General features: G+C 37.2%; 1 protein-coding gene across 1 annotated transcript; it reads left to right on the top strand.

Moving 5' to 3' along the window:
* Positions 1 to 4,219: 4,219 nt before the first annotated feature.
* LOC135132779 (gamma-aminobutyric acid receptor alpha-like) lies at positions 4,220 to 27,184 on the top strand. Its single transcript, XM_064061012.1, has 8 exons — positions 4,220 to 4,450; positions 20,049 to 20,116; positions 20,163 to 20,383; positions 20,464 to 20,546; positions 20,717 to 20,851; positions 21,341 to 21,813; positions 26,645 to 26,840; positions 26,887 to 27,184. Exons 1-8 carry the CDS (start codon positions 4,291 to 4,293, stop codon positions 27,066 to 27,068), a joined length of 1,518 nt encoding a protein of 505 aa, XP_063917082.1. The 5' UTR covers positions 4,220 to 4,290; the 3' UTR covers positions 27,069 to 27,184.
* Positions 27,185 to 27,186: the final 2 nt, after the last annotated feature.

Raw genomic sequence — 27,186 nt, 5'->3', positions numbered from 1 at the left:
AAAGTGAATTTAAAATTTTCAAAATTTTTCCAAAAAATTGGAAAAAATGGGTTTAATCCACTGGGAATTGTTGTCAAATGTACATAATCTCCTCTTAATTACGAATCGGAAATAACCGTCTCCAAATCTATTCAATTAGACGTGAAAAGTGAGTACACAATTTCCAAAATTTTTCCAAAAAAAATATTTAAATGGGTTCAATCGTCTGGAAATTGTAGTCAAATTGTAAATAATTTTCCACCAGTTACAAATCTCAAACTGCCGTCAAGACATTTATTCAAATAGACTTGAAATGTGTACTTAAAACTTCCAAAATTTTTCCAAAAAAATGATTAAAATGGGTTCAATCGTCTGGAAATTGGAGTCAAATTTATATATTTTTCCGCCAGTTACAAATCCGAGAACGCCGTCACGACAATTATTCAAATAGACGTGAAAAGAGAATATAAAATTTTCAAAATTTCTTCAAAAAAATGGTTAAAATGGGTTCAATCTACTGGGAATTGTTGTCAAATTGTACTTAATCTTGTGTTAATTCCAAATCTGAAATAGCCGTCTCGACATTTTTTCAAATAACTGTGAAATTTGAGTATACAATTTTCAAATTTTTTCCAAAAAAGTTGTTGAAATAGGTTCAATCGTCTGGAAATTGGAGTGATAATGAAGACAATCTTCCGTCAGTTACAAATTCGTAAACACCGTCACAACATTTAATCACAAAGACGTCGAAAAGTAAATTTAAAATTTTCAAAATTTTTCCAAAAAATTGGAAAAAGTGGGTTTAACCCACTGGGAATTGTTGTCAAATTATACATAATCTCCTCTTTATTACGAATCCGAAATAACCATCTTGAAATCTGTTTAATTAGACGCGAAAAGTGAGTACACAATTTTCAAAATTTTTCCAAAAAATGGCTTAAATGGGTTCAATCGTCTGAAAATTGTAGTCAAATTGTAGATAATTTTCCACCAGTTAGAAATCTCAACCTGCCCTCAAGACATTTATTCAAATAGACTTGAAAAGTGTATTTAAAGCTTCCAAAATTTTTCCAAAAAAATGATTAAAATGGGTTCAATCGTCTGGAAATTGGAGTCAAATTTAGATAATCTTACACCAATTACAAATCCGAAAACGCGGTCATGACAATTATTCAAATACAAGTGAAAAGTGAATTTTGAATTTTCAAAATGTTTCTAAAAAATTAGTTGAAATGGGTTTAATCAACTTGGAATTGTTGTCAAATTGTACATAATCATCTGCTAATTGGAAATCTGAAATAGCCGTCTCGATATCTGTTCAAATAAATATGAAATGTGCGTACATCATTTAGAAAATGTTTCCAAAAAAATGGTCAAAATGGGTTCAGTGGTCTGAAAATTGGACTCAAATCGTTGATAATCTTCCTCCAGTAACAAATAAAACAACACCCTTACAATATCTATTCAAATAGATGCCAAAAGGGAGTTTAAAATTTTCAAAATTTTTCCAAAAAATTCGTTAAAATTTGACTAATCAACTGGAGATTGTTGTCAAATTGTAGATAATTTTCTATTAATTGCAAATCTGACATAGCCGTCCTGAGATCTTTTCAAATAAATGTGAAAAGTTAGTATAAAATTTTAAAAATTTTCCCAAAAAAAATAGTTAAAATGAGTTCAATCGTCAGGAAATTGGAGTCAAATTGTAGATAATCTTCCACCAGTTACAAATCCGAAACCACCGTCACGACAATTATTCAAATAGACGTGAAAAGAGAATATAAAATTTTCAAAATTGTTCAAAAAAATTGGTTTAAATGGGTGAAATCAACTGGGAATTGTTGATAAATTGTACATAATCATCTGCTAATTGGAAATCTGAAATAGCCGTCTGGATATCTCTTCAAATAAACGTTACTTGAAAGTACATCATTTACAAAATTTTTCCAAAAAATGCTCAAAATGAGTTCACTGATCTGAAAATTGTGGTCAAATCATTGATAATTATCTTCCGCCAGTTGCAAATCCGGAAACGCCTTTACAATATCTAATCAAATAAACGCCAAAAGGAAGTTTAAAATTTTCAAAATTTTTCCAAAACATTCGTTAAAATTTGACTAATCAACTGGAGATTGTTGTCAAATTGTGGATAATTTTCTATTAATTGCAAATCTGAAATAGCCGTCTTGAGATCTTTTTCAATAAACGTGAAAATTTAGTATATAATTTTCAAAATTTTCCCAAAAAAAAATAGTTAAAATGAGTTCAATCGTCAGGAAATTGGAGTCAAATTGTAGATAATCTTCCGCCAGTTACAAATCCGAAACCGCCGTCACGACAATTATTCAAATAGACGTGAAAAGAGAATATAAAATTTTCAAAATTGTTCAAAAAAATTGGTTTAAATGGGTGAAATCAACTGGGAATTGTTGTTAAATTGTACATAATTATCTGCTAATTGGAAATCTGAAATAGCCGTCTGGATATCTCTTCAAATAAACGTTACTTGAAAGTACATCATTTACAAAATTTTTCCAAAAAATGCTCAAAATGAGTTCAGTGGTCTGAAAATTGTGGTCAAATCATTGATAATTATCTTCCGCCAGTTGCAAATCCGGAAACGCCTTTACAATATCTAATCAAATAAACGCCAAAAGGGAGTTTATAATTTTCAAAATTTTTCCAAAAGATTCGTTAAAATTTGACTAATCAACTGCAGATTGTTGTCAAATTGTAGATAATTTTCTATTAATTGCAAATCTGACATAGCCGTCTTGAGATCTTTACAAATAAATGTGAAAAGTTAGTATATAATTTTCAAAATTTTCCCAAAAAAAAAAAATAGTTAAAATGAGTTCAATCGTCAGGAAATTGGAGTCAAATTGTAGATAATCTTCCGCCAGTTACAAATCCGAAACCGCCGTCACGACAATTATTCAAATAGACGTGAAAAGAGAATATAAAATTTTCAAAATTGCTCAAAAAAATTGGTTTAAGTGGGTGAAATCAGCTGGGAATTGTTGTTAAATTGTACATAATCATCTGCTAATTGGAAATCTGAAATAGGCGTCTGGATATCTCTTCAAATAAACGCTACTTGAGAGTACATCATTTACAAAATTTTTCCAAAAAATGCTCAAAATGAGTTCAGTGGTCTGAAAATTGTGGTCAAATCATTGATAATAATCTTCCGCCAGTTGCAAATCCGGAAACGCCTTTACAATATCTAATCAAATAAATGCCAAAAGGGAGTTTAAAATTTTCAAAATTTTTCCAAAAGATTCGTTAAAATTTGACTAATCAACTGGAGATTGTTGTCAAATTGTAGATAATTTTCTATTAATTGCAAATCTGAAATAGCCGCCTTGAGATCTTTTTAAATAAACGTGAAAATTTAGTATACAATTTTCAAAATTTTCCCAAAAAAAAAAAAAATAGTTAAAATGAGTTCAATCGACAGGAAATTGGAGTCAAATTGTAGATAATCTTTCGCCAGTTACAAATCCGAAACCGCCGTCACGACAATTATTCAAATAGACGTGAAAATAGAATATAAAATTTTCAAAATTGTTCAAAAAAAATTGGTTAAAATGGGTTCAATCAATTGGGCTTTGTTGTCAAATTGTACAAAATCTTCTGTTAATTACAAATCTGAAATAGCTGTCCCAACATCTGTTCAAATTAACGTGAAAATTGAGAATACATTTTCGAAAATTTTTCCAAAAAAAATGATTAAAATGGGTTCAATCGTCAGGAGATTGAGGTCAAATTGTAGATAATCTTCCATCAGGTACAAATTCGAAAACGGCGTAACATTTATTCAAATGGACGTGAAAATTGAATTCAAAGTTTTTCCAAAAAATTGGTTAAAATGGGTTCAATCAACTGGGAATTGTTGTCAAATTGTACATAATAAAATACGAAAAATTAGCCTTCCGTTTCCGCCTATTTGTCACACACACATAATATTAATAAAATCTTGTCGCACTTCCAAAATAAATATTGCTTTGATAAACGTACAAACAGCTCAGTAAAACAAGCCCACTAATTCATTCCTGTTGCACTTCGACGCTCTCCGAATCGTTAAAACCTGCAATGACCTGATTTATTACCGAATAAAATTTAAAGTACCCCACTTGTTTACAATTTTTTGCCAATTAGCCGGCGCCGCCAATCTCCATCGTTCTGTACGCTAGTGACGATCGACTTAACACAGTTACCACTCAAGTGCCCCCATTTTTTAATTCCAGACCCGTTCTCTCAGAGCCCCCCCACACCGGCGCGAGCCTGGAGGACCCCCTCGCCCTCAACATGTCCCTCAACAGCGTCGTCATCGCCTTCTCCGCCACCAGCACCCCCTCGAAAATCCTCAAACGCTCCCACAACGACGTCGTCAGCAGGAACATCACCATGGTGCTCGAAAACCTCCTCAAAAACTACGAAAGCTCCCAGCTCCCCACGCACGGCCGAGGTAACTCGACCCTTTTAATTATTGTTTTCACGTTTTGAATCCTCCGACGACTCGCTGAACGTAATTGAATTTTTACGCAGTCGTCGCGACTTTGGACGAGTTGAATTGTAATTAGCGGCAATTGACTCGACGTGGATTGACTCGTGTCGGGGCGGTAATTACGGGGAGATGATTCCTGCAGGGACGGCGCTCGGCAGGAATAAAATAAAGCGCTTTTAACGGCGGCGGGAGTCTTATCAATAATCTGCTCTTCGTCACAGAAGTCATAACTCGACACTTACGGCATCGATTTCGTGTTGGTGCCATCAGCGCGTCGACACATGGAGATCGTTTGCGGCGAAAATGGGACGTGATTAACGCAAGGGCCGTTCCTGCTGCTTACGTTGCGCGATTCCTGCAGCCTGCAAACGCACCACTGCACTCCATCCATACAAAAACCGGATTATCTTCCGGGGACGGGATTTCTGATGACTTGGAGATTATTTTCGCATTTCGGACAAGTGTGCTGGAGATACACGTGTTGCATCGTTTGTCCACAGCCGGAAAATAACCTGTCAGGTTGGGCTTGAAGGGGCGGGGGAGGCATGGGAAAAGGTCACCGGTTCTGGACTTTAAACAATACAATATCGTTTTGTTTTTCTTGAAAGTATATATTAAAGGAGATTTTGTAGATACCGCGACATAGGAGGTAAATGTTCAATTTCGCAGCTACGCATAAAAAAACTATTTTCTTTTTATTAAAAAAATATTGTGTTTAGAGTGAGACTAATGAAAATAAGTACAGTTTTTCCACTAAAGACATGCTGTGAGTTTAAAATGAGTCTGGCTCGACTTTATCCTTATTTTAAGACAATTTGTGTGGAAATAATATTTTTTAACATCTTAAATATTTTTCAAGCAACCCCCGGTACAATTTTTTTTGAACAAGCCAAAGAATGCTCTCCTTACATAAAAAACTACCATTTGCAGTTGAAACACGTTACAAATATTTTTTGATTTTGATTATAATTTTGATTTTGATTCTTTGATTTTGACCAAGTCAGGTCAGGTCTGGTTTCACTCTTCCTCCTCTTTTTTCTCTATCAAAAAGGAAGAGATTAAGAATAAGACGGGGATGAGACAGAAAAATAGAGATAAAAAGTTTAGAGTTTCCACTAGCTGAAAAGTGAAGAAAAGAAAGAGTAGAGGGAATGCGAAAAAAGGGGGAGAGGTAAAGAGTATGGAGAGATTTTTATTGTGTTACTTTGGAATTCACGTCGAGAGTGTTTTTTTGGTGAGAGTGAGAGAGAGAGAGGTAAAGAGGGAGGGGGGGAGAAGGTGAAGAAGGGTTAATGAGCCTCGCCAGGTGATCACAAAGATAAAGAGCAAGATAATTGCGAAAAAGAGCAGGAAAAAAAAAGGAAAGAGAACCAAAAGAAACAGGAGAAAAAGAATGGGAGAGGGTAAACTGTAGATTTTCGTTAAATTTTTCTAGATTTTTTTCATCTTATTACAGAGGTAAGAAACAGTATACGAAGAGAAAAAGGCAACGAGAGACAGAGAGAGGGAGCGAGAAAGAGAAGGAGAGGGAGTGAACTGGACAGAGGGAAGCAGATGCAATTTTTAATTAATTTTGTTTCAAATTGATCTTGATTAGGTTTGTCTGGAATTTCTTTCTAACTTGTGAAAGGATAAAAAAAGATAAGAAGTGAAAGTGAAAAAGATTAAGTGGAAAGAGAGAGAATGAAATTCAAGGGGATAGAAAATAGAGAGAGGTGAATAAAAAGAGACAGAGGTTGAACAAGAAACGGAATTAAACAAGAAAAAGAATGAGTGAAAAAGGAAAGAGCGGGGGAACCTAGAAAAAGAAGACGATGAGAGGGAAATAAAATAAAAGAAAAATAATGAGGGGGAGTGAACTGAACGAGAGAAAAAGATAATAAGTCAATCTTGAAGAGATTAAACCGAAAAAGAGAAGGAAAAAGAGAGAGAATGAAAGTCAGAGGATTAGAAAATAGAGAAAGCGCGATAAAAAAAGAAACAGAGGTTGAATGAGAGAAGTAACTAAGCAAAAGGAAGAGTGAAAGAAAAACGAGAGATAGGGAGGGGAAAATAGGAAAAGAATGCGGAGAAGAGTGAATTTACCCTCGCCAGGGGATCAGTAAGATAGAGGGTAAGATAAAAAGCGAACAAGAATGAAGAAAAAAAGACACGGAAAAGAAACAGAAGAAAAAGAATGAGAGGGAGTGAATTGGAGAAAGAAAGAAGTGCAATTTTTTAATTAAATGTTTTTCGAATTGATCTTGATTAAGTTCCAGAGAAAGACAAGGAGAGAGAAAGAGAGAAAAATATCAATAGTAAAAGTGAAAGACATGAAGCGGTAAAAGGGAGATAGAGAGAGAAACAAAGACAAAGGGAGAGAGAGAGAGGGAGAATGAAAGTCAGGAGGATAGACAATAGAAAAAAAAGAGCGAAAGGAACATGAGAGAGGTCGAGGGAAAATAGGAAAAGAAGGCGAAAAAGGACGGAAATGTCGAAAAAGGACGAAAACAGATGATAAAGAACGAAAAAGAACGAACAAGGACGGAAAGTTCGAAAAAGAACGGAAAGCGATGAAAAGGACGAATAAGGATGAAAAGGACGAAAAATTACGAAAAGGATGAAAAAGGACGAATAGGACAACGAAGGACGAAAAAGGCCGCAAAAGGACGAAAAGGTCGAAAAAGGACGAAAACGGACGAAAAGGATGAAAAATTCGGAAAGGTCTAAAATGACGGAAAGGATGAAAAATTACGGAAAGGTCGAAAAGGACGAAGAGGATGAAAAATTACGAAAAGGACGAACAAGAACGACAAAGGACGAAAAAAAACGAGAAGGTCAAAAAAAAACTACAAAGGACGAAAAATGACGAAAAGGTCGAAAAGGTCGAAATGGACGAAAAAAGTCGAAAAGGACAAAAAAGGAGGCAAGGACGAAAAAGGACGAAAAGGTCGAAAAGGACGAAAAGGACGAAAAGGTCGAAATGGACGAAAAAGGACAAAAAGAATGAAAAAGCATGAAAAAGGACGAAAAAGGACGAAAGGGACGAAAAGGATAAAAAATTACGAAAACGACGAAAAAGACGAAAGAGGACGAAAAAGGACGAAAAAGGACGAATAGGACGAAAGAGACGAAAAGGACGGAAAGGATGAAAAATTACGAAAAGGGCGAGAAAGGACGAACAAGGACGAAAAAGGACGTAACAGGACGAAGAACGACGAAAAGGATGAAAAAGGACGAAATGGATGAAAATGTCGAAAAGTTGAAAAAGGACGAAGAGGATGAAAACGGACGAAAATGTCGAAAATGAAAAAGGACCAAAAACACGAAAAAGAACGAACAATGACGAAAAATGACGAAAAGCATGAAAAATTACGAAATGGATGAAAAAGGACGAATAGAACAAAGAAGGACGAAAAAGGCCGAAAAAGGACGAAAAGGTCGAAAAAGGACGAAAACGGACGAAAAAGGACGAAAACGGACGAAAAGGTCTAAAATGACGGAGAGGATGAAAAATTACGGAAAGGTCTAAAAGGACGAAGAGGATGAAAAATTACGAATAGTAGGAGAAAGAATGACAAAGGACGAAAAAGGACGAAAAGGTCTAAAAAAACGAAAAAGGACGGAAAAGGACGAAAAGGTCGAAATAACGAAAAAAGTCGAAAAGGACGGAATAGGACGGAAAGGTCGAAAAGGACAAAAAAGGACGTAAAGGTCGAAATGGACGAAAAAGGACGAAAAGAATGAAACAGCATGAAAAAGGACGAAAAAGGACGAAAGGGACGAAAAGGATAAAAAATTACGAAAACGACGAAAAAAGACGAAAGAAGACGAAATAGGACGAAAAAGAATGAATAGGACGAAAGAGTCGAAAAGGACGGAAAGGATGAAAAATTACGAAAAGGACGAAAAAGGACGAACAAGGACGTAAAAGGACGAAAAACGACGAAAAGGATGAAAAAGGACGAAATGGATGAAAACGTCGAAAAGTTGAAAAAGGACGAAGAGGATGAAAACGGACGAAAAGGTCGAAAATGACGAAAAATGACGAAAAAGACGAAAAAGAACGAACAATGACGAAAAACGACGAAAAGAATGAACAATTACGAAATGGACGAAAAAGGACGAATAGGACAAAGAAGCACGAAAAAGGCCGAAAAAGGACGAGAAGGTCGAAAAACGATGAAAACGGACGAAGAGGATGAAAAATTACGAAAAGGTCTAAAATGACGGAAAGGATGAAAAATTACGGAAAGGTCGAAAAGGACGAAGCGGATGAAAAATTACGAAAAGGACGAAAAAAGACGAAAGAGGACGAAAAAGGACGAATAGGACGAAAGAGTCGAAAAGGACGGAAAGGATGAAAAATTACGAAAAGGACGAAAAAGGACGAACAAGCACGAAAAAGGACGTACAAGGACGAAAAACGACGAAAAGAACGAAAAAGAACGAAATGGACGAAAACGTCGAAAAGTTGAAAAAGGACGAAGAGGATGAAAACGGAGGAAAAGGTCGAAAATGACGAAAAAGGACGAATAGGGCAAAGAAGGACGAAAAAGGCCGAAAAAAAACGAAAAATGACGGAAAACGACGAAAAGGTCGAAAAGGTCGAAATAGACGAAAAAAGTCGAAAAGGACGAAAAAGGACGGAAAGGTCGAAAAGGACAAAAAAGGACGAAAAGGTCGAAATAGACGAAAAAGAACGAAAAACGACGAAAACGACGAAAAAGGACGAAATGGATGAAAACGTCGAAAAGTTGAAAAAGGATGAAGAGGATGAAAACGGACGAAAAGGTAGAGAATGACGAAAAAGGACGAAAAAGACGAAAAAGAACGAACAATGACGAAAAAGGACGAATAGGATGAAAAATTACGAAAAGGATGAAAAAGGACGAATAGGACAAAGAAGGACGAAAAGGCCGAAGAAGGACGAAAAAGTCGAAAAAAGACGAAAACGGACGAAAAAGGACTGAAGGATCGAAAAGCACAAAAAAGGACGAAAGGACGAAAGGGACGAAAAAGATAAAAAATTACGAAAACGACGAAAAAGGACGAAAGAGGACGAAAAAGGACGAAAAATGACGAAAAAGGACGAATAGGACGAAAGAGTCGAAAATGACGGAAAGGATGAAAAATTACGAAAAAGACGAAAAAGGACGAACAAGGACGAAAAAGGACGTAAAAGGACGAAAAACGACGAAAAGGACGAAAAAGGACGAAATGGACGAAAACATCGAAAACGTTGAAAAAGGACGAAGAGGATGAAAACGGACCAAAAGGTCGAAAATGACGAAAAGGGACGAAAAAGATGAAAAATAACGAACAATGACGAAAAAAGACGAAAAGGTCGAAAAGGACGAAAAAGGATGAAAAGAAAGAAAAAGGACTAAAAGGACGAAAAGGTCGAAAAAAGATGAAAAAGGACAAAAAAAAACGAAAAGGTCGAAAAGGACAAATAAGGACGAAAAAGGACGATGAAGGACGAAACGGCTGAAAAGAACGAAAATACAAAAAAAGAACGAAAATGCAAAAAAAGAACGGAAAGGACGAAAAAGGACGAAAAGAGAAAGAGAGAAAAAGATAAAAAGTAAAATTGAAAGAGATTAAGCGGAAAGAGAGAAAGAGAACAAGAGAGAGGAAGAGAGAGAGAATATAAATTAGAGGGATAAAAAGAGAAATAGAGGTTGAATGAGAAAAGAAACTAAGCATGAGACGATTTTTCTGATGTCCTCGCCAGGGGATCAGAAAAATAGAGGGAAAGATATGCGAACGAGAACGAAAGAGAAAAAAAGATGGAAACGAAACAGAAGAAAAAGAATGAAGAAGAATGAACTGGAGAGAGAGAAAGAGACGCAATTTTTTAAGTGATTTTTTTCGAAGTGATTTTAATTAAGTTCCTCTGAATTTTTTCCCAAATTTGTGAGAAAAGAGAAAGAGATAGACGATGAAAGGGAGAGAGCAAAAAATAACGAGTAAAAGTAAAAGAGATTAAGAGAAAAGAGAGAGAGAATGAAAATCAGGGGGAGAAAAAATAGGGAAAGAGGGATAAAAAAAGAAACGGAGGTTGAATGAGAGGAGGAACTAAGTAAGAGAAAGAGCGAAAGCAACAAGAGAGAGTTGAAGGGAAAATAAGAAAAGAAGGAGAAGAAGAATGAATGTACGTCGTCAGGACATTAGAAAGATAGAGGAGAAGATGAAAACCGAACAAGGACGAAAAGAGATAGAGATGAAAACGAAACAGGAGAAAAAAGTGAAGAAGACTGAACTTAAAAGAAAGAAACAGATGCAATTTTTTGATCAAATTTTATTCGAAATGATTTAAATTAAGTTTCTCTGGAATTTTAATTTTCGGCTTGCAAGAGAGAGAAAACGATAAAAAGTGAAAGTGAAAGAAATTAAGCGGAAAAATAGAAAGATAGTTCAAGGGAATAGATAGTAGACCATATAGATAAAAGTCAAGATAAAATGAACAGAGTATGAAAAAGGTAAAGCGAAGGAAAAGAAGCAGGAGATAAAGAGTGAGGGAGAGTGAACTGGAGAAAGAGATGCAAAAGAGAGAGAGCGATAGAGAGAGAGTAAATTAAGAAGTAAAACTCAAAGAAATTAATAATAAAAAAAAACAGAGGGACAAAAATAAAAAGAGTAGAGGAGGCGATGTGTGAAAGAAGGAATTTTTTAAGAGAAAGAATGAGTGAAAAACGAAAGAGAGGGAGAAATCAGAAAGATGGAGAAAAAGAAGGCAAATAAGCAGGAAAAAAGAGCGAGATTGAACGCACTGGAAAAAAAAATGAGAGAATGAAAATATGAAGATAGGAGAAAAAGCAAAGTCAAAAAACAAAGAAACGATGAGGAAGACACGGAGAGATGGAAATTTTCATAAGATGTGCCTGAAATTTTCCTAGAGATTGAGCACAAGATACAGACATAAAAGAGGGATTAAAAAGAGAGAAAAAGAGAGAGTGAGGCAGAAAGAGCATGTAAGCGTATGAGAGGGAGAGGGAGAGAAACAAAAGATCACACCTTTGGTTATGATGAGTGATATAATCAATGCTAAGGGTAGTTGTCAACAGGTTAAAAACAAAGTTGGCGTTGTTAGAAACTTTTCTCCCTTGACCATTTTTTTTTTGTAACTGAATAGCTGCAGAGAAAAATTAAAACCTCAATTCACATTAACTCGAGCTTTTGTCAAGCTCAAATAAAAAATGAATTTAAAACTGTTTAAAAACTCTTTTAATACGGTCGCCTCGCGTTTAATTGAGAAAAATAAAACACGTTTGATCGTACGTTTTTGTCGAATCTTGCTGTTATCAATTGACTAAAAATATTTAAAAATTTTTAAGCTACTTAAGTTTAAAACTGCTCAGACGTGACATTCATCTGGAATAGAATGTAGTCTACTTTATGACGTTAATAATAATAGCTAACGGCTGATCACGCGCTGGAATCTATTATGAATTTTCTGGTAAGCCAGAAGTTTCTTTTTTTTCCATATTAAATATTTGACACACAAACTACATAAAATATTTTTTTTTAATTTGAATATCAACTGCACGTCTTCCATAAACACATCTTAAGAACCGTTTAAAGCCCCTAAAATGTGCGTCGACTAATCTGCGACTTAACTGATGCGTATCTTTAATCGCCGCTTTTGAAAATGGAAATTAGAAGTAAATAAAAATCTCCGCCGGCTTTTCACCAAAATTCTCCACCACTCCACAAAAATAACACATTTTACGTGACGTGAAGCCCCAAAACTCCACTTTCTGACCCCACGGACCCAAACTTGCGCGAAACGCCCTCCGGGCAGCCGACTCCCGTTTTCAATAAGCTGCACGTTCGAGGGTCCTCATAACTTTAATAAAATCCCGATTTGAATTCCTCTGGCCGCGTTCGAGTGGTGTTAAAGCGGGCTCTTGTGCATCACTTTGTACATACCTGCAGGAACATTAGGAATTCAAAATTTGATGCAAAAGTATTCACGGTTTCTGCCAAGCAAGAAACTATGCGAGTTCCGACATCAAAGGATTGAATGTGTCTACGGTGCTCCTGCAGGGAGCAGGAGTCGATATGCCGTGTTGACGTTATTAGGAATTTCGCTTCGGTAATGATAAGTAAATTTTGCCGTTTGCTTAGCTTCATTAAGCTGATTGTGGCATGTGGGATCGGGTTCGGAGATTGTTCGCTGGAGAAAAATACGGAGAACGTTTGGTGTTGCAGTGTAATTGGATATGGAAGTTTGGTTCCGAGGTCTGTACTGAGGAATTTTTAAGTTAATCAGGGGGTGGAGTCGCGTTTTAGGTTAATGTGATTTGTAGAAGTTTTTAGGATCACTTTCAAGTTTTTTCGAGTTTCGAAATTTGAGGTTGATTGAGGTGCTTCCTGTGGCGAATATGGAGATTAGTGCAATCGAGATTAGATCACAAATAGTTTTAAAGTTCAAAATTACGATTAAAATCCAGATTGAGATTGAGAATTAAGTTTGTTCACTTACTTATCTGTAATCGTGAAAATTACTTGAAAACTGATATGTTATCAGAAATAACATATTTTAAATATAGATTTACAGAGGGTGTTCATGTATTTATCGCGGATTTAAAAAATAATTTCAAATAGGTTCCACTTTAACGTCAGATCAAATTTATATTTTTTAAATAGCATGAAGTCAGGTCAGGTCAAACCAGGCCAGGTTGGACCTGATCAGGATAAATCAAGCTAGGCCCAGGCGTAAAGTCTGACCAAGTCAAATCAGTCTAATCAGACAACGTCAAATTTGGTCACGTCAGATAAAGTAAAGTCAAGGACCAGATCTGATCAAGTCAGTCGAGATCAATCAAGTCAGATTACGTCAGTTCAGATGTGGTCAAATCAGTTCAGGCCAGGATAAGTCAGATCGGATCAAGTCAAGCCATTTCAAGCCAGGTCAGTTGAAGTTAAGTGACTTCAGATCACAGCAGATTAGGTCAAGTAAGGACAGGTCAACGCAGGTCAGGTCAAAATCTAATTCCCATTTTACAGTGAAAAAAATAAGTCAGTAAAACAGAAAGGATATGGATGGGGGGAACTTTAGTTTTTTCTACAGTCGTATGAACAAGCAGAAGGCCCGCCCACCCACCCTCACTTCATTCTGGTCACTACTCTTAATACTGTTCAGCTTTTTCTTAGCAAGTACTAGCCCCGCCCACCCGCTCTCTATTTTCTTAGAGGATGTCAATTGCCGAAAGGGAGTGGGCGAGGCGGAGTTTAATTTTTTCTACAGTCTTATGAGCAAGCAGAAGCCCCGCCCACCCACCCCCACTTCATTCTGGACACTACTCTCAATACTGTTTAGTTTTTTCTTAGCAAGTACTAGCCCCGCCCACCCACCCTCTATCTTCTTAGAGGGTGTCTTCTGCCAAAATCAGTCTTATCTTAACAAGTACTAGCCCCGCCCACCCGCCCACTATTTTCTTAGAGGTTATGCCATTTGCCAAAATCTGTCCTATCTTAGCAAGATTCTTAACAAAGTTATTGATAGGGAAGGGGATTAAGAAATAGATGAAGGAGAAAGAAAAAAAGTGCTAATTTAGGTTCCCTTAAGGTTCAAAGAAAAAGAGGAATAGGAAGCCATAGAGGTGGGGAGAGAGGGAGGGAGAAAGGAAAAAGAAACAGAAACAGTGTGAAACAAGGAAAACGAAAAACAGACAGGGAAAGATAGGATGAATAAAGGAGGGAATTAATCCAAATGAAGAGTATAGGGAGAGAGAGAAATAGTGTGCGAAGGGGTCACAAAGGAGAGAGTGAGCGCGGGGGGAAGGAAGAAAAGAGAATAGAGAGAAGTAGATAGTGTGTGAGAAAGAGAGAGAGATAGGGATACGGAAAAAAGGAGATAAATGTAGAGGGGGAAAAGCAAGAGGAACAGGTCAAACAAAAAACAGAAAGACTGAAAGAGAGAGCGAAGAAGGGAGAAAATAGTGGATTTTAATTGTATTTTTCTCGATTTTTTGTTTAAATTGTGAGAAAGATAAGAAATAGAAAAGGAAGATAGAAAGATTAGAAATAGAGGTGAAAAGAATTAAGCGGAAAGAAAGAGAGGGAGAGAGAATAAAAATCAGAGCGATGAAAATGAGAGGGGATGATAAATATAGAAACGGAGGTTAAATAAGACGGTTAATTAAGAAAAAGGGACGAGGAAAAAAGAGTAAGAGAGGGAAGTAGAAAAAAAGGCCAAGAAGATTAAACATCCCTTGATAGAACACCAGGAAGATAAAGGGCAAGATAAACAGCGAAAGAGAGAATAAAATAGAAAACGTAAGGAAGCAGGAGAAAAAGAATGAAAGAAAGTGAAGTGGAGAGAAAAAAGAAGCAGAAACGGGAGAAAGAAAGACAACGAGAGAGAGAGAGAAAGATAGAAAATGATACTGAAAAAGAGAGAAAAGGAATTAAGCCCCACCCACCCTCCCTTACTTCATTTTAATCACTACTCTTAGTACTGTTCAGTCTTCTCTTAGCAAGTACTAGCCCCGCCCACCCGCTCTCTATTTTCTTAGAGGGTGTCATTCACCAAAAGGAGGTGGGCGGGGGGAGCTTAATTTTTCTACAGTCTTATGAACAAGCAGAAGCCCCGCCCACCCACTCTTACTTCGTTCTAGTCACTGCTCTTAATACTGTTCAGTTTCTTCTTAGCAGATACTAGCCCCGCCCACCCGCCCTCTATTTTTTTAGAGGCTATGTCATTTTCCAAAATTAGTTTTATCTTATCAAGAACTAGCCCTGTCCACCCGCCGTCTATTTTCTTATAGGTAATAACGTTTGAAAAAGTCAGTTTTATCTTAGTAAATACTAGCTCCGCCCACTCGCCTTCAAGACAATAAAGGACAGGTGAGCAAGGTTAACACTTGCTAAGATAGAACTGATTTTGGCAAATGAAACACCCTGTAAGAAAATAGAGGGCGGGTAGGCGGGGTTAGTACTTACTAAGATGAAACTGACTTTTTCAAGTGAAATATCTTCCAAGAAAATAAAGGACGGATGGGCGGGGTTAGTACCTGCTAAGATAAGACCGATTTTGGCAAATGAAATACACTCGAAGAAAAGAAAGTGCGGGTGGGTGGGGCTAGTAGTACTTAGTAAGATAAGACTCCTTCTGGCAAATGAAATACCCTCTAAGAAAAGTGAGGGTGGGTAGTATTTACTAAAATGAGACTGACTTTTTCAAATTATATACCCTCTAAGAAAACAGAGCGCAGGGGCTAGTTTTGCTAAGATAAGATTCATTTTGGCAAATGATACACTCTAAAAAAATTGAAAGGTGTATCATTTGCCAAAATCATTCTTACCTTAGTAAATACTAGCCCCACCCACCCGCCCTCTGTTTTTTTAGAGGATATATCATTTGAAAAAGTCAGTCTCATCTTAGTAAATACTAGCCCCGCCCACCCACCCTCTCCTTTTTTAGAGGGTATGTCATCTGCCAAAATCAGTCTTATCTTAGCAGCTACTATTTCATTTGCCAAAATCAATGTTACCTTAGCAAGATTCTTAAGAAGGTTCTTGGTAGGGAAGAGGATTAAGGAAAAGATGAAGGAGAAAAAGAGAAAGTGGTAAAGAATTCTCTTCAAGACTGTTTTGTTTTGCTTTCTATTAAGTTTTCCATGGATTCAAAGGAAAAGAGAGAATGAATAAAAGAGGGAATTAATCCAGATGAAGAGTGAGTGGGAGAGAGAGAGATAGTGTGCGAAGGGGTCATAAAAAAGAGAATGAGCGCGGGGGGAAGGGAGAAAAGACAATAGGGAAAAGTAGAGAATATGTGTAGAAGGAGAGAGTGAGAGGTAGGGAAACGGATAAAAAAGGTAAATGAAGGGAGGGAAAAGCAAGAGGATCAGGTCAAACAAAAGACAGAAAGAGAGAGAGGGAGAGAGAGAGAGAGCAAAGAAAGGAGAAAAATATGGATTTTAATTGTATTTTTCTCGAGTTTTTGTCCAAATTGTGAGGGAAGTAAATAACAGAAAAGGAAGAGAGAAAGATTAGAAATGAAAGTGAAAAGAAATAAGCGGAAAGAGAGAGAGAGTGAGTAAAAGTCAGAGGAATGAAAATGAGAGGGCATGATAAAAATAGTAGCGGAAGTTAAATAAGACGGTAAATAAGTAAGAAAAAGGGAGAAAAAAGAGTAAGAGAGGGAAGTAGAAAAAAAAGGTCAAGGAGAGTAAACAGCCCTTGCTAGAACACTAGGGAGCTAAAGGGCAAGATAAACAGCGAGAGAGAACGAAAAAGAAATGGTAAAGGAGGCGAGGAAAAAAAGTGAAGTCGATAGAAAAAAAGAGGTGTAACTTTTTAGCTGAATTTTTTTTTTTTTTTGAAGGGAGAGAGAAAAAGCAGAAACGGGAGAAAGATAGACAACGGGAGAGAGAGAGAGAGAGATTAAGAATGAAAGTGATAGTGAAAGAGATTAAGCGAAAAGAGGGAGAGAAAAGGAAATAAGCCCCGCCCACAATCATTCTGATCTTAACAAGTACTAGCCCCGCCCACCCGCCCTCTATTTTCTCCGAGGGTATGCTATTTGCCAAAATCAGTCTTACCTTAGCAAGATTCTTAACAACGTTATTGGTAGGCAAGGGGATTAAGAAAAAGATGAAGGAGAAAAAAAAGAAAGTGGTAAAGAATTCTCTTCAAGGCCGTTTTTTGCTTTCTATTAAGTTTTCCATGAGGTTCAAAGGAAAAAAAGGATAGGGAGACACAGAGATGGGGAGAGAGAGAAAGAAAGAAAAGAAAAACGATAGAAAGAGTGTGAAAGGAAAACGGAAAAAAGAAAGAGAGGATAAATAAGAGAAGGTTAAAGAAATGGAAAAGAAGCAGGGTAAAAAGAGTGAAGGAGAATGAAGTGGAGACAAAAAAAGAGATGTAGTTTTTTAGTTCAATTTATTTTGAAGGGAGAGTGAAAAGAAATAGGAAGGAGAGAAAGTAAGACAACGAGAGCGAGAGAGAGCGAGATAGGAACTGATAGTGAAAGAGTTTAACTGAAAAAAGGGAGAAAAAGGAAATAAGAGTCAGAGAGATAGATAATAATAGATGTGGCAGGACAAAAAGAGAAACAGAGGTTGAAAAAGACAGGGAATTAAGTGAGATAAAGAGTGACACGCAGAGCGGAAGAGCGTGAGGAGAGTAAGAAGAAAGTGAGAGCGGGGGGAAGAGAGAAAAAAAATAGGTAAGGGTAGAGGGTGAGAGGAGGAGAGACGGAGAGAGAGAGAGATGAAGGGAGGGAAGGGCGAGAAAATAGTGTAAAACGTAAGGTAAACGAAAGACAGAAAATGAGAGAGACGGAGAGGAGCAGAAGAAAGGAGAAAAATAGTGAGATACTTAGAGCAATTATATGGAAAGAGGGAAAACAAGCAATTTTTGAATTGAATTTATTTCGAAGTAAATTTGATTACATTTTTCTCGAATTTTTTTCTAAGTTGCGAGGGAGATAAGAAACAGTACAGGAAGAAAGACAGATAAGAAATATAAGTAAAAAGAATTAAACGGAAAAAGATAGAGGGAATGAAAGTCAGAGGGATGAAACTAGAGGCGGCATGATAAAAATAGAAGCTGAGGTTAAATAATAGATTTAATTAAGTAAAAAAAAAGGGCGAGAGGAAAAAAGTGAGCAGGAAGCAGAATAAAGCAAAGGGAAGTAAATAAATGGTAAGATAAACAGCGAAAGAGATAACGAAAAAGAAATGGAAAAGAAGAAGGGAAAAAATAGTGAAAGAGAGTGGAGTGGAGAGAAAAAAAAAGGTGTAATTTTTTTAGTTTAATTTATTTTGAAGGAAGAGTGGGAAGAAACAGGAAGGAGAGAAAGAAAGACAACGAGAGAGAGAGAGAGAGAGAGAGAAAGATAGGGAGTGATAGTAAAAGAGATTTACTAAAAAAAGGGAGAAAAGGGGAATGAAGGTCAGAGAAATAGATATAGATGTGGGGAGAGAGAGAGAAGAAGATAGGTAGAGGTAAAGGGTGAGAGAGAGAGAGACACAGAGAGAGAGACGGAAGAAGGAAGAGAACTGAAGCGAGCGAAAGGCGAGTCTGAAACATAAGACAAACGAAAAACTGAAAATGAGAAAAACGGAGAGGAGCAGAAGAAGGGAGAAAAATAGTGAGAGGGAGCTACATGGAAATGGAGAAAACAACCAATTTTTGAGTTGAATTAATTTCGAAGTGAATTTAATTACATTTTTCTCGAGTATTCTTCTGAGTTGTGAGAGAGGTAAGAAACAAGAAAGGAGGAGAGAAAGTGAAAAATGAAAGTAAAAAGAATTAATCGGAAAAAGTAGAGAGAATGAAATTCAGAAGGATGAAAATAGAGACGGCATGATAAAAATAGGAACGGATATTAAATAAGAGGTTTAATTAAGTAAAAAAAGGGGCGAGAGAAAAAAAGTTAGGGGTAGAAGCCAGAGGGCCCGGAAAATAAACGGTAAGATAAACAGCGAAAGAGATAACGAAAAAGAAATAGAAAAGCAGGGGAAAAAAGTGAAGGGGAGTTAAATTGAGAGAAAAAAGAGGTGTAACTGAGAAAAATGGAATGAAATTCAGAAGGATAGATAATAGATATGACAGGATAAAAAAGAAATAGACGTTGAATAAGAGAGAGAATTAAGTCAGATAAAGTGTAAGACGAAGAGGAGGAGAGTGATAAAGTGAGAGGAAGGTAGAAAAAGAAAAAAAGGCGAGCAAGAATAAACAGGGGAGAGATAAAGAAGAAGATAAAAAAGTCCTTTTATTAGCAAACTTTGCGCACTTAATAACTAGATCTACTACTGGATGGAAATAGTTATTTTCCGAACAAGACCTTTAGCGGACACTGGATTACACCTGCCATCACGCGTCACCACCTCATATCCGGAAAATCGCCGTTTATGCCGCAGAAGACAACCATTGAAATATTATAATGAAGAAACCAACGGACGTTGATATTGTTCGAGTTAAAAATTCTTTACATATTTAAGCAATTTCACTCACCAAATTCGCAACATATCTATTTTAGTTTTTATGAACCGAAAAGAAATAGCCACGAGTCTTTCTCCGAATTTCGTTTCACGTTAACCGAGCCCGATACCATCGCTTCCATTCCAAGAGCAAACAAATCCCGTAAAAGAAAATCGTGAATTATTTGTTCGATGAGACAGTCTGAAGGAACGCAAACACAGGTTATATTTGCGCGTAATCTCTCCCGAAGTTATTATTGGGTTGCAGGTGCGGTCATTTTTTTTCACAGAAGAGTCGTTGACTCAAAACAAAATTCCCTTGTAACTTTGAACCCAAGTCGAACGGCTCTTTCGTCAAAAATTTCCAGAATTAACATATTATTAATGCACGCTGCCGCGTCAAGTATTTCCTCCGAGGATACTTACAAGCCGGAGTTTATAATAATGCAAATTCAATATGCGCCACTTAAAGAATACGAGGGTTAAATTACCGAAAAGTAGCACAACTCTAACTCGTTTTCTCGAACTTTGGCAGTATTTGAATTTTTAAAGAAAATCAAACGCTCGCTCTTTTGCCGTACACTGTAACGTGTAATAGCACCTTGCGAGAAAATTAAAATCTCTTTGTAACGAAATTCCAGAGCAGCCCACCGTGGTCCAGACCAACATCCTGATACGCAGCATGGGCCCGGTCTCCGAGCTGGACATGGTAATCGTTTTCGTGTAGCCCTTCCGGTTTGACTAGTAGTTTCCAGGAATACTCCATGGACTGCTACTTCCGCCAGTACTGGCGCGACCAGCGCCTGTCGTTTCTCGGCCCCATCAAATCCCTCTCGCTGTCCATAAAAATGCTGGAACGCATCTGGAGACCCGATACTTACTTCTACAACGGCAAGCACTCATATGTCCATACAATCACCGTTCCCAACAAACTCCTGAGAATCAGCCAAGATGGCGATATCTTATACTCGATGAGGTAAGGAGAGACAATGGTAAATCGGAAACCGTCGTCATTATCCTTCTAACGTAATGCGAGCTGTTTCTTTCCTTCCGAAGGTTAACGATCAAAGCGAAGTGCCCGATGGAGCTGCGTACGTTTCCGATGGACAGGCAGTCGTGTCCGCTGATCCTGGGGAGCTGTGAGTGGGCGGGGGACACGACAAGGGTGGGGTGGGGGTGGTCCAAATTTTGCACACATTATTGTTTGAATTTTTATTTTTTCTCAATATCAAACTGTAATGTTGGAATTTTGACCACCTTGAAACCACTTTTGCGGTTGGTCACCATTTTGTGGCCGAATTTCTTCCAGATGCCTACACCTCCAAGGACCTGGTGTACCGATGGCAGAACGAAGCCAGTGTCAATTTCGTCCCGGGGATGACGTTGTCCCAGTTTGATTTGATCAGCTTTCCTTACAGAAATTTTACTCTGACGAGACGGGAAGGTAAGTTTTACGGGCTCAGGAAATGAAACATAGCAGTTATGGGTGGAATTATTTAACTTTTCAGTCGAGATGTTTTATGGGTTTGGGAAATGAAATGTCGCATGTTTTGAGGGTCGGTGTAGTTTTTTGACTCGTAAAGATGGCATATACGAATTTTGCGACGCTTTTATTGTTAGTGCAGCATTATTTGTCGTAAAGCGGAGCTCTGAACACGATTAAATGCAATAAGCGGAACTACGGAACCGACTACTCTGAAATTTTAATTAACTCTTTAAGAATTAACTGCAAGTTTAAAAAAAATCATTTATCTTTGTTTGAAATATCTTTAAGATAACACAAACAACAACAATTAATTAGTATTTAATGTGTTGTCATCACCGTTATCACTTATCTAGTTATTTTTAATTTTACGCCATTAGATGCAACTTTTGAATTAGTTGCACTTAAGATTGTAATAATAAAAATTGAAAAATGAAACCCCCTTTTCAGGCGACTTCTCCGTCCTCCAAGTCTCCTTCAACCTCCAGCGCCACACCGGCTACTTTCTCATCCAGGTCTACGTCCCCTGCATCCTCATCGTGGTCCTCTCCTGGGTGTCTTTCTGGATTCACCGGGAGGCCACCAGCGACCGCGTGGGTCTGGGCATCACAACCGTCCTCACCCTCTCCACCATAAGCCTGGACTCCCGCACGGACCTCCCCAAGGTGCGCTACGCCACTGCCTTGGACTGGTTCCTGCTCATGAGCTTCTTCTACTGCATTGCGACCCTCCTGGAGTTCGCCGGGGTTCACTACTTCACGAAGGTGGGCAGCGGGGAAATCCCCGTCGACGAGGACGACTGGGAGGACTTCAACGAGTCGGAAGATGAGCCCGCGTCTGCAGCCGACTTGGTGGAAAATGCCGTCAGTGCTGCCAACCGTGCGGGGAGGCGGAGGAGTTCGTTGATTTGTCCAATTTATAATGTGAGTTGGGGGAGATTGATTTAGTTCGGGTGAGGGGTTTCTTTAAAACCACTTAGGGGTGAGTGAGTCTGTGTGTGTGGAATGTTTGAGGGAAATTAGGAGACAAACAGGACCTTTTGTTTTTAAATCCCAAGGAAAGTAGTAAGTTGGTAACGATTATTTTGAATTTCGCGGGATTTCATTGTACGTCAGAATTATATTATATTAATGCTTGAAGCAAATTTTTGTATTGGCAATTCTGAATTACTGGAGACAATGTTGTCAGTTTTGGAATACCCGTGATCAGTAGATGGTATCTATTGATTTGACACCATAAATTTCAGTTTGACAGTCATGTGTGCCACCCTAAAGAAAGGGTGGGTGGGCGGGGCATCATATTTTATTATAAGATAGCACTACACCAACCTACAAAAAAAAGAATAGGGATGACTGCCAATTTAGGGTGAAAATTAGCCATTGCTTTTAATTCACATATCCTAGTTGTCAGTTATGGAGTAAATGTGATTAGAAGATGGTATCTATTGACTTGATATCACAAATTTCAATTTGACAAACATTTATCTCACCATAAAAAAGGGTGGGTCATTATATTTTTTACTTCCCGAGCGTAAGCAAGGAAGTATAGTAATTGAGACCATCGGTCGAATTGCAACTTCTCGTTTTCTCGACATTTCATGAACCCTAGAGTACGAAAAAGTAGTACCCCGTTTCAAAATATAAGCCCCGCCCACCCACCCCTTCTCAATTGTGATGAATGTTTTCTGCATCATGAATTGAAGGGCGAAGTTTAGTTTGCAAAATCCTCATTTCTCTACAAGAAATTACCATACGGTCTGATTAGGAATGAACAACTTATCACAATTAAGATCGGGGCGGATGGGTGGGGCTTAATTTCTGTTTTGTTTTTTTATCACAATATAGGTATAGAGTTTTTGTTCAGCAACAGGATGGTTAAACATGTTGTCAGTTTCTTGTTGGGAAAAGAAGACTTGGTATATTAAGAAAAAATTGACAAAATATAGGCCCCCGCCCACCCACCCCTTCTCAATTGTGATGAATGTTTTCTGCATCGTGAGTTCAAGGGCGGAGTTTAGTTTGCAAAATCCTTATTTCTCTACAAGAAATAACCATACGAGGCATGTTTTTAAAATGGTCTGATTAGGAATGAAAAACTCATCACAATTAAGATCGTGGCGGGTGGAGGTGGTGGGGACGTTGATCACGACACGCTGATTCCAAAAATATGGCATGTTGATGGTCACGAAGCAACATTTTCGAAAAAATCGGTGCGAAATGCAAATTTTAGAAAATTTCAAAAATGTCGTAATTTTAACGGTCGATTCTGGAAAAACGGTTGCAGTTATAAAAAAACCGAGGCCGGATTTGAGTTCTAGAACTCGAAATCTACAAGAAAATGTGTTTAGTTGAGTTTCAAAAATGTAAAAATTTTTCCTAAATTTGAAGAAGGGGGGACCGTTAAAAAATTCCAATTTTAAAAAAGTTGTCTAAAAATTCTGAAAAAATTCAGGGACGTAGATCTCGACACGCTGATTAAAAAAAATTGCATGTTGATGGTCACGCAGCAACATTTTCGAAAAAATCGCTGCGAAATGCAAATTTTAGAAAATTTCAAAAATGTCGTTATTTTAACGTTCGATTCTGGAAAAACGGTTGCAGTTATCAAAAAACCGAGTCCGGATTTGAGTTCTAGAACTCGAAATCTACAAGAAAATGTGTTTAGTTGAGTTTCGAAAATGTCAAAATTTTTCCTAAATTTGAAGAAGGGGGGACCGTTAAAAAATTCCAATTTTAAAAAAGTTGTCTAAAAATTCTGAAAAAATTCAGGGACGTAGATCTCGACACGCTGATTAAAAAAAATTGCATGTTGATGGTCACGCAGCAACATTTTCGAAAAAATCGCTGCGAAATGCAAATTTTAGAAAATTTCAAAAATGTTATTTTAACGTTCGATTCTGGAAAAACGGTTGCAGTTATCAAAAAACCGAGTCCGGATTTGAGTTCTAGAGCTCGAAATCTACAAGAAAATGTGTTTAGTTGAGTTTCGAAAATGTCAAAATTTTTCCGAAATTTGAAGAAGGGGGGACCGTTAAAAAATTTCAATTTTAAAAAAGTCGTCTAAAAATTATGAAAAAATTCAGGGATGTAGACCTCGACACGCTGATTAAAAATATATGGCATGTCGATGGTCACGAAGCAACATTTTCGAAAAAATCGCTGCGAAATGCAAATTTTAGAAAATTTCAAAAATGTCGTTATTTTAACGGTCGATTCTGGAAAAACGGTTCCAGTTATCAAAAAACCGAGGCCGGATTTGAGTTCTAGAGCTCGAAATCTACAAGAAAATGTGTTTAGTTGAGTTTCGAAAATGTCAAAATTTTTCCGAAATTTGAAGAAGGGGGGACCGTTAAAAAATTTCAATTTTAAAAAAGACATCTAAAAATTCTGAAAAAATTCAGGGACGTAGATCTCGACACGCTGATTAAAAATATATGGCATGTTGATGGTCACGAAGCAACGTTTTCGAAAAAATCGCTGCGAAATGCAAATTTTAGAAAATTTCAAAAATGTCGTTATTTTAACGGTCGATTCTGGAAAAACGGTTCCAGTTATCAAAAAACCGAGGCCGGATTTGAGTTCTAGAGCTCGAAATCTACAAGAAAATGTGTTTAGTTGAGTTTCGAAAATGTCAAAATTTTTCCGAAATCTGAAGAAGGGGGGACCGTTAAAAAATTCCAATTTTAAAAAAGTTGTCTAAAAATTCTGAAAAAATTCAGGGACGTAGATCTCGACACGCTGATTAAAAAAATATAGCATGTTGATGGTCACGAAGCAACATTTTCGAAAAAATCGCTGCGAAATCCAAATTTTAGAAAATTTCAAAAATGTCGTTATTTTAACGGTCGATTCTGGAAAAACGGTTGCAGTAATCAAAAAACCGAGGCCGGATTTGAGTTCTACAGCTCGAACTCTACAAGAAAATGTGTTTAGTTGAGTTTCGAAAATGTAAAAATTTCTCCGAAATTTGAAGAAGGGGGGACCGTTAAAAAATTTCAATTTTAAAAAAGTTGCCTAAAAATTCTGAAAAAATTCAGGGACGTTGATCTCGACACGCTGATTAAAAAAATATGGCATGTTGATGGTCACGAAGCAACATTTTCGAAAAAATCGCTGCGAAATGCAAATTTTAGAAAATTTCAAAAATGTCGTTATTTTAACGGTCGATTCTGGAAAAACGGTTGCAGTTATCAAAAAACCGAGGCCGGATTTGAGTTATAGAGCTCGAAATCTACAAGAAAATGTGTTTAGTTGAGTTTCGAAAATGTAAACATTTTTCCGAAATTTGAGGAAGGGGGGACCGTTAAAAAATTTCAATTTTAAAAAAGTTCTCTAAAAATTCTGAAAAAATTCAAGGACGTAGATCTCGACACGCAGATTTCAAGAATATAGCATGTTGATGGTCACGAAGTAACATTTTCGAAAAAATCGCTGGGAAATGCGAATTTTTAAAAATTTCAAAAATTTCGAAATTTCAACGGTCGATTCTGGAAAAACGGTTGCAGGTATCAAAAAATCGAAGCCGGATTTGGGTTCTAGACCTCGAAATCTACAAGAAAATGTGTTTAGTTGAGTTTCGAAAATGTCAAAATTTTTCCGAAATTTGAAGAAGGGGGGACCGTTAAAAAATTTCAATTTTAAAAAAGTTGTCTAAAAATTCTGAAAAAATTCAGAGACGTAGATCTCGAGACGCTGATTCCAAAAATATGGCATGCTGAGGGTCACGGAGCAACATTTTCGAAAAAATCGCTGCGAAATGCGAATTTTTGATAATTTCAAAAATTTCGATATTTTAACGGTCGATTCTGGAAAAACGGTTGCAGTTATCAAAAAACCGAGGCCGGATTTGAGTTCTAGAGCTCGAAATCTACAAGAAAATGTGTTTAGCTGAGTTTCGAAAATGTCAAAATTTTTCCGAAAATTCAAGAAGGGGGGAACGTTAAAAAATTTCAATTTTAAAAAAGTTGTCTAAAAATTCTGAAAAAATTCAGGGACGTAGATCTCGACACGCTGATTAAAAAAATATGGCATGTTGATGGTCACGAGGCAACATTTTCGAAAAAATAGCTGCGAAAAGCAAATTTTAGCTGGAAATCTACAAGAAAATGTATTTGGTTGAGTTTCGAGAATGTCAAAATTTTTGCAAACAGAAAAATTGAAAAAATTGAAACAGAAAAAACAAAAATTATAAATCGTTACGTTGAAAAATTGAAAAAGTGTAAAAATAAAGAAAATGAAAAAACGAAACAAAAAATTACACATGGAAAAATTAAAAATTGAAACCTTGAGAACCTCAAATTGAAAAATTGCAAAATCTAGAAATTGAATTGAAAACTAGAAAAATGCAAGTCGAAAAAATGAAGGAACATAACAATCACGTATGCCACCATAAAAAAGGGTGGGTGGGCGGCACATCATACTTTTTTTAATAAAAATAGCACGGTACCAACTTACAAAAAAAAATAGGGATGACTGTCATCATATCCTAGTTGTCAATTTTGGAATGAATGTGATTATTGACTTGACACCGTTAATTCAATTTGGCAGTCATGTTTGCCACCACAACAACCGGGTGGGTGGGCGGGGCACCATATTTTCTGATAAAAATAGCACAGTACCAACTTACAGAAACAAAAATTAGGGCTGCCTGCCATTTTAGGTGAATTTGTACGCTTTTAACTCACATACCCAGTCTAGACTACCCCCATCTCACACCCTTACAACATCAAACCAACCGTCGCTTTTGCGTTTTCAGAATTCGGCCGTCTACTACACCAGCAAACGCACCTCTTTGACTTCAAACGTCCAAGTGACGCCGCCTCCAGTGCGGCTAACGATGGAAAGAACAACGCAAACGGAAACCCGTCTACCTAAATGGAAACAGTTCATTTATTGCTTGAAAGGGGATGATAAGTTTCGGAAACAGAGACAAAGAGAAGCGGCTTCCGCTAGTAAGTAAGGTAGTTTTTGGGGGCTGAAAAAGATGTTGTTTTGCAGATGGCGGCGATGGCCGCCACGGCCCCCGACATGTAAACAGCGTAAGTTTGATAGACAGGGCTGCGAGAGTTCTCTTCCCGGCATCGTTCGGCTTTTTCAATCTAATTTACTGGATGATTTATTTTATGTACCAGGATGATTTCAAATGGGGAGATAGTAAATTGGGCTCTTTAGGTCACTAAATGGGATTTATGAGGAGTGGAGTACGGGCTAATAGCTGTTTATGGGAGCTTCTGGAAGGCTTCAGGGAGTTAGATGCTTCGTATCGACACAATTGTATGAGTAGAATAAATAAAATAG

Source organism: Zophobas morio, unplaced genomic scaffold (assembly GCF_036711695.1).
Source record: "Zophobas morio isolate AGI-343-1 ecotype UQ-CSIRO unplaced genomic scaffold, CSIRO_AGI_Zmor_V1 ptg000002l, whole genome shotgun sequence".
NCBI classification, from domain to species: Eukaryota; Metazoa; Arthropoda; class Insecta; order Coleoptera; family Tenebrionidae; genus Zophobas; species Zophobas morio.
Note: the sequence above shows the minus strand (reverse complement) of the source record. Positions and strands in the feature narration are given on the sequence as shown.